This window comes from Alligator sinensis, unplaced genomic scaffold, assembly GCF_000455745.1.
Source record: "Alligator sinensis unplaced genomic scaffold, ASM45574v1 scaffold769_1, whole genome shotgun sequence".
NCBI lineage: Eukaryota > Metazoa > Chordata > Crocodylia > Alligatoridae > Alligator > Alligator sinensis.
The window spans coordinates 195,698-203,414 of NW_005843322.1; the positions used below are offsets into that span (position 1 = coordinate 195,698).

The 7,717-nt window shown below is 53.8% G+C and overlaps 1 protein-coding gene across 1 annotated transcript in view; it reads right to left on the reverse strand.

Moving 5' to 3' along the window:
• Positions 1 to 481: 481 nt before the first annotated feature.
• The window catches only part of LOC102375105 (gastrula zinc finger protein XlCGF57.1-like), a gene marked incomplete at its 5' end in the record, with an annotated part of 8,301 nt that continues 1,065 nt past the window's right edge, over positions 482 to 7,717 (reverse strand). The window contains 3 exons of the mRNA XM_014527142.2: positions 482 to 4,186; positions 4,400 to 4,513; positions 5,636 to 5,762. Of these exons, the coding sequence (XP_014382628.2) occupies positions 2,904 to 4,186; positions 4,400 to 4,513; positions 5,636 to 5,762 (1,524 nt within the window). The remainder of the gene's footprint in view (positions 4,187 to 4,399; positions 4,514 to 5,635; positions 5,763 to 7,717) is intronic.

A 7,717-nucleotide genomic window follows, 5' to 3' on the forward strand; every position in this document is an offset into this window, starting at 1 on the left:
GGAGGAGTCTGAGAGATCTCTTGAAAAGCCCAGCGGCCTGTTACCACCGGCCTGCACGGTTTCATCCAAGGAGGACCGCCAGCCCGTACACGGAAAGGCCATTCAACCTCAAAGCACGAGGCACAGCCACAAAGCTTGGTATAAACATGACATGTTTATTGAATGCTGCATCGGGGATGTGTATCTAGCAACGCATCCGTTTCCTCACTCGCACTTTCTGCCCATCTCACAGGGAAGCAGTGTCTTCATCACTGACCTGGAAGATGGGATGCAGTGCACCCTCAGCAAGTGTGCAGATGACACCAAGCTGGGGGGAGCAGTAGATACGCTGGAGGGTTGGGCTAGGATTCAGAGTGACCTAGAGAAACCGGAGGATAGGGGCAAAAGAAATCTCATGAGATTAAGCAAGGACAAGTGCAAAATCCTGCACTGAGGACGGGACAATCCCATGCACTGGTGCAGGCTGGGGGCCGACTGGCTGGGCAACGGCTCTGCAGAAAAGGACCTGGGGGGACGGGACAAGAAGCTGAACAGGAGCCAGCAGTGTGCCCTTATTGCAAAGAAGACTAACGGCATCCTGGGCTGCACTGGTAGGAGTGTTGATCTATGATTCGGTGAAGGATGCCTTATAAAATGTTTGCACGCCATCTGAAGTTGGGAAGTGCTCACTTAAGTGCTCAGGCTTGTCATCTAATGTCCCTCTTATATATTCACCAGTTGTTCACAGTCACACACATATTTATCTGTTACATTATCTCCTAATATGTGCAACGGCCTGTTTGAGCTCGAAAGGGGTGTTACATACACATGGATTTCAATACACATGATCAGATAGCTTAATTTATCCTAGGAAAAGATAACATTGACTACATATTTCAGTCTTTTGGGGGGTCACAGAAGCCTCTGAGATTCCAGGTGGGTCAGGTACTTAAGTGAAAGTATCTGGTGTCATTGCAAAGTCGTTTTTTGGAGCCACCAAAGAGGCAGAGTCCTCCCAGCGGGGTTCTGGAGGGCAGGATTTCTCTTGCATTCACCGCACAAGCTAGCGCCTTCCTGATGCATGCTGATCCTATGTCTTCCCCGTCTCGCAGCGATCCTAGAGAGTTTCCTATTCACTGCCAGAAGGTACAAGACAGAGTCCTGTACCTTTTTCTGGTTACCGATTCGCTTGTGGATGCGATTCAGTTCTGTGTTTCTCTTACCAGACATTTTTTGGTGCTCACCACTGGACTATCTGAGCACATCTGTCACTGACAGGTCCCTCCCTGTTTGCCTTCTGGCTGCACTTGCACTTGGCTGCAGCCTTTGCTCTCCATGGGCTAGGAGCGCGGTTGTAGCTGTGATGATCCAGAGGATGAATGAGAAGCAAGGTTTCTTTGGTAATATCTTTTACCGGATCAACTGTATCACGGGGAGAGAGGTTAGGCAAGGACTCTTTGTGCTCAGAAGCTTGTACAACATCTCTCCCAATGATTACAGGGGGTCCAATAAAACCATGAAAATGTTTTTTGTCATCTCTCCCCAAAGCTGAACCTGTCAGAGGAGAGGGGTGCTGGGACATTCCCGGGGGCTGATCCATCTGCTGCAGCAGTGAGAGCAAAACAGAGCCGCGCACAGCACATGCATTTCAAGCACAAAGGGGTCGAACAAGAGCAACAGGAAGATGAGATGCCATAAGGCAGGGTGCGGACACCTGCCAAGACAGCGGCACATCCCATCATCCCCTTTCTCTCCCACACAGGGATTTCTCATGCCCAGAAGCCCATGACCTACAGGGATATCAGGTGCAATAGAGGAAGGGAGAGTATCAAGATAACTTCCTAGAGACGTGATGTAGTGGGCTGTGAAATCACCAGCCCAAGGAAGCCACACAGCATAGACGTAGCTGGACAGGGGGCTAGAAATGGGCGCTGGGGAACCGGCTGGCCTTAACCCTGCAGGAGGAACTGGACTTCCCATCTCAAAACTTCCCAACTGCATTCTTCTGTCCGTGCATATCCCTCCACAGGGAAGCAGAGACCCGCGTGTGTGCAAGGTGCTTCCCACAGCTCTCCACAGGTCCCTCCCAGGGTCTGAGCACCTGTAACCTGCTGTATAAATGCTCATTCTTGCTCAGAGCGAGCAAGGGGAACACCAGTCACCACGATGCTCTTTGTTGTGTTGGTTTTAGCCGTGTTAGTCTAAGGACATGGGCAGACAAGGGTCTTTGGGTAGACGTGATATCTTTTATTAGTTTGTCTAATAAAACCAACTAAGTTTATACACCATTAGTCTATAGACTAATTAGTCTAAACTAGTAGACCATTAGTTTATAGGCCAACTAATAAAAGATATCACATCTACCCGAATACCCTTGTCTGCCATGATGCTTTTTTGCACTTAACAAACAGAAGCAGGAGCTTCTGGGATCCTCTCTGCTGCTCAGAAAACACAATTCTGCTGGACCCAGGAAGAAATGATCCCCTGCACCCGATCTGCTGAGGGAGAGGAAACCTCCTTCCCAGTCTTTTCATTTCCAGTGAGTGGAGCAAGGTGGAGGACTGGTGGAGAGGGTGAGGAGGCTGTGCCCAAACCCTGCAAAGGGCTATCAGAAGATACCGACAGGATTGCTTTGCATCTCTGCTCCCCGTTTTGATAACGGTTCCCCCATGGATGAGGTCGGCTATTTTTACAGGAAAAATGACCTGGGCTATTGCAGGATGGCTTTGACGCCCATCATGAGGAGTCTTTGGTTTCTACCCCGGGTCAGCTTCGCAGAGCAGAGCACGCGCAGCCTGACAGCACTGCCGATACCACGATGGTGTTTCTTTCCTGCTCCTAGATCAGACCGCTGCTTCTGGGAGTCCCCCGGGGGTCTGCACAGCTTTACCAAAGCTGCTTTAGCAGGCCTGGGGATGACCAGCTTAACTCACAGGGGGTGCTGCCGGGGACTTCTCAGGGACCTCGACTGGGGGCTCTGGGCAGCTGGTGGCGTGGACGTGCTGGTGCAGCAGGAGCTGCTGCTCCTGGGAGAAGCTCTCCCCGCACCAGACGCACCGGAAGGGCCGGACCTGGCCTTGGTGGCTCCTCTGGTGCATGGCCAGGCGCTGCGCCTGCCGGAAGCTCTTGCCACAGTGGGTGCAGATGAGCGGGCCCTGCCCTGCGTGGACCCGCTGGTGGGTGAGCAGCACCTTGCGCAGCCGGAAGCTTTCCCCACAGTCAGGGCAGGAGAAGGGCTTCTCCCCCGTGTGAAGCCGGACGTGCAGCTTGAGGGTGATCTTGTCCTTGAAGCTCCTGCCGCAGTGGGTGCAGGGGTAGGGGCGCTCGCCGGTGTGGATGCGCCGGTGGCTGAGCAGGTGGTGCTTCTGCGTGAAGCGCTTCTGGCACTCGGGGCAGGAGAAGGGCTTCTCCCCCGTGTGCACGCGCCGGTGGATCACCAAGTGGTGCTTGTGGCTGAAGATCTTCCCGCAGGCCTCGCAGGCGAAAGGCTTGGCCCCCGTGTGCACCACTTGGTGGATGCTCAAGGGCGTCTTGTCCTTGAAGCGCTTGCCGCACTGGGCGCACTGGAAGGGCCGGCTGCCGGAGTGGGTGCGCTGGTGGCTGAGCAGGTGGTGCTTCTGGGTGAAGCGCTTCTCGCACTGGGCGCAGGGGAAGGGGCGTTCGCCCGTGTGCACGCGCCGGTGGGTGAGCAGGTGGTGCTTGTGGTGGAAGACCTTCCCGCACGCCTCGCAGGTGAAGGGCGGCTCCCCGGCGTGCCCCCGCAGGTGGGCGAGGAAGGCCTGGCGCAGGCGGAAGCAGCCGCCGCACTGGGCGCAGGTGAAGGGGCGCTCGGCCGCGTGGGTGCGCAGGTGGGTGGTGAGGTGCTGCTTCTGCGTGAAGGCGCGCCCGCACTCGGGGCAAGCGAACGGCCTCTCCCCGGTGTGGACGCGTCGGTGGATGAGCAGCGCCGTCTTGTCCTTGAAGCACTTGGCGCAGTCGGGGCAGGCGTGGGGCCGCTCGGCCGCTATCCCGTGGGGGGCACCGTGGGCTTCGTGGTCCTCGGTGCCCCCAGACGGGCTCCTCTGCTGCCCCTGGGTCCGGCAGCTCAGAGCTGAGGACGGAAAGGATTTCTCTACTGTTCTGCCACGTGCGGCCAGCATGCCAGCACCTTCCTCGCAGAGCCATTCCTCCTCTTCTTCCTCCCTTTTAACGATGATCACGTGGCCTGCTGAAAAGAGGAGAAAGCCTAGACGTCGTTTCATCTGCTTGGGACAAAAGAAAGCTCCCACAGTCAGAGCAACCTGAGCCACGCTCGCGGGGTGTCTCTCTCATGACCCCTCATATAGGATGGTTTGGGCAGGGCTGATCCTGCCTCAGGCAGGGGTCGCATTAGATGTGACGCCCCTCCCAGCCCCGCTTCTCTAGGATTTCTGTGACTCACCTGCCCAAGTATCTGGGGGTCTGCATCCAGCTCTCCAGCCCTGGGGATCCCACACGTACAGCTCCTCTCCTTTCTCCAGCTGGCAGATGAGCTCTGGCTTGGTACTGGGGCATCCTGTGCAGAGCAGAGCAACACGGTCTGGTCAGGGAGGCCGGCTCAGGGCGAGGGGTTTCCCTAGACACCACATCAGACCAAAGCCCCTTGTCAAGCGTCCTTCATAGGACAGGAAGGTTTTCGTTGGCTCCAGCTGGACACCCTGGTCCTGCGTGTCTAACTCACCGGTAGACAGATAGGAGCCCTCCCTCCCTTGCAGGGAGGTGAAGGCTGCTATTCAACCCCCTCGGTCTTCTCTCCTCCAGACTCAATCAGCCCAGTCCCCCCAGCCTCTCCTCACAGGTCCTGTCCCCCAGCCCACAACCATTTCCACTGGCTTCTGCTGGACTCTCTCCCATGTGTCCACATCCAGCCCAAAACTTCTTGTGATGAGGCTCTTGGGATGCACACAGAGATGCCTTGTGTTATTTCCTGCTGTGCCGTGACACTGTAAAGCAGAGCTTTCCAAACTGTGTGCCGCGACACATTAGTGTGTCGGCGGCAGTGTGTAGGTGTGTCGTGCGACACGCAGAAAATTTTGCGGAAGGGCACCGCGGAGATCCCTTACTCGCGTCTGCTTCCCTTGGCCCCTCCCCCGGAACTGAATTACTGTGTCGCGAAATGATGCATGTCTAAAAAGCGTGTCACCAACACGAAAAGTTTGGAAAGCTCTGCTGTAAAGGGACTGAGAATACAAGAGGAATTTCTTCTCATTGCATGGCCCTACATCACATAAGCAGCACAAAGGCTAACTATTCCCTGCCCCTCAAACACGATGCTGGCAGGCAGAGCTCAGCTTGGGTAAGACAAGCATCCTTAACCTGCTATGTCCTGCCTCCTTCATGGCTTTGTTTTCACTGTGCTATTCATGATCTTGGAAGGACTACACTGGGGACAAGGGGGGATCAGCTCCATGTTACCTGCTGTTCCCCACTGGAAGAGTGAAATCTCCTCTTATTCAGGCAGGTGCTAAGCATCCTCCTGAGCACAGGAGCTTGACCTCCACCTGTACAGCAGCCTTTGCGCCGTGCATCTGAATAGTAACAGGATGCTGATCGGCGGGCACCCCAAAAAGAGAATCATCTCACCTGCTGGGACTGGCTTGGCACGGACCGTGTCACCCAAGAAGCAACCTCTCCTTACCCAGAAAAGAGATGAGCTCGTAATTCTCCTTCATCACCTCCCGGTAGAGCTCCCGCTGCCATCCTGCCAGCTCTGCCCACTCCTCTGCTGAGAAATAGACAGCGACGTCCTCAAACGCCACGGGCACCTGGAAGACAAGCAGCCCCTGCTCAGCACCTCGTGTGCCAGGCACACTCCACCCCTGCAGCCCCAGCTCGCTCCCGATTCAGCTCTGCAGGAAGCCGAAAGGAAAGAAACCCTCCTGCTCCACGTCGGAGCTGCAGTCGTGGCCCGGCAGTGTTTGCAGTCGTTTTCCGCACCATGGGAATGACAGTGAAAGCAAAGCCAGTTTTATGCCATGGTGCTAAAGCCCAGCTTGTTGCATCCCTTTCTGCAACCCAAGACAGGGTGGTACCTTATGGACCCGGCCCTGCCTCCAGCCTGACTTCAGATCACCGGGGCTAACTAGGTCTCTGTCACCCAAATCCTACCAAAATTCTCCAGGGAGCAGCAAGACACCTTTTAGCCATCCCTTCTCGATACAGACACAGTCTCAGGGGTGTATTTGTTAAGTTTGCTGCCCCTCCTTGACATCTGCATTGGAGCATGGGATTTCACAGGACTCCTTCAAGCCTAAGTAAAGGGAAGTTGATTCCAAGAAACCTTAAAGCATCAAAACCCGCCTCCCTCCCTTGTCAGTGTTTATGCTGTTAAGCTTTGGGACTTCACAAAACATCACCCCCGTGCTCTGAGCAAGCATCCCTCTTTATTCATGACTGGCAATACTAATTTCGAACACTCCCTTGGCCCTTTCCATCTACAGAGCTCGAGACTGTGATTATCTCTATGCCCATACTGAAGACAAGGAAAATGCAGCTCAGAGGGAAGGATGGATTTACATAGATATAAGCTGGTGCTTGCTATATATATCTTCATTAATTAGTCTATAAAGGTGCATAGCTACCTATAAAGGTTAGTTTAGTTAGTCTAGACAGGTGCCTGGCAATGGCTCTGTCACTTCAGAGAATCTCCCGGTTGACTTTGATCAGCATAAACCATGACAGATCTAGGGCCTTTCTCCTCTATCCCTGCCCGTGGGTGATCCTTTACACCAGTGCAAAATGGGCAGCATTCTGATGCACATGCATTGCACTGGTGTAGGTGACTGGAGGATGGAAAAATCAGAGGCACTATATGAAACTCAGCATAATGAATGCAAAAGCAATTTTTCTTTGGGGCTAAGCCAGGGCTCCTCATACACAGAATAATGAGGATGAGGTCACACTTTTCTCCTTCCTCTGTGTGTCTTGGCTCTCACAAGGGGCTAAACGCTGCAGTTTGCACCCGGACAAAGTTTCCACCGAAATCCGGGGCAGCTCCGAGTGGGGGAGAGCTATGGGTGCGACTCGGCTACGTGGAGCGCAACGCTCCCTGCTCGTGGTTGACATGTCCTGAGCAGCTCTGCTCCATCACCTGCCCAAGGAAGATAACACAGATGCTTAGCGCTCTGTATTATCAGTGCTCTTCTGTGACTCGGTTTACCTGCTCCCTCGGCTGGCCTCTCTGTGCTCCACAACCCTCTTTCCTTTTGAATGGTCTTATTTTCTTACATAATTAGTCTAATCTATTTCAACTGCCCTTTACTTGGTCTGTGCCTACTTCCAATAACTTCTCTTCGCACTACAGGTTTACTGCCCACTTCCTTTTTATTTTAAGTGACTATTTTCATTGTCATAATGGAGTTACGGAGGGCCTTGTTCTACCTGGTATTTCTCTCAGGACATATCTGCTTCTCTCAAACCCAAGGAAGGGCACTTTGTGCCCGAAAGCTTGTCTAGCATCGCTCCTAACTACATAGTTGGCCCAAAATGAGATATTACTGAACACTTCTCAGCTGAAATCATCCTCTTCACTGATTTCAGCAGACATGCTACATGCGGATGCACTCTGTTCAACAGCAGATGGATTCACATCTGTTTCATCCACAGAGTCATCATATTTAGGGACTGTGTTGAGTCTCCGGCCTGATCTCTAGCATAATGCAGACCAGAGGCTTCCACCCAGGGGTTGCTGTGTGTTGTGGATGAGCCACCTCACTCTTTC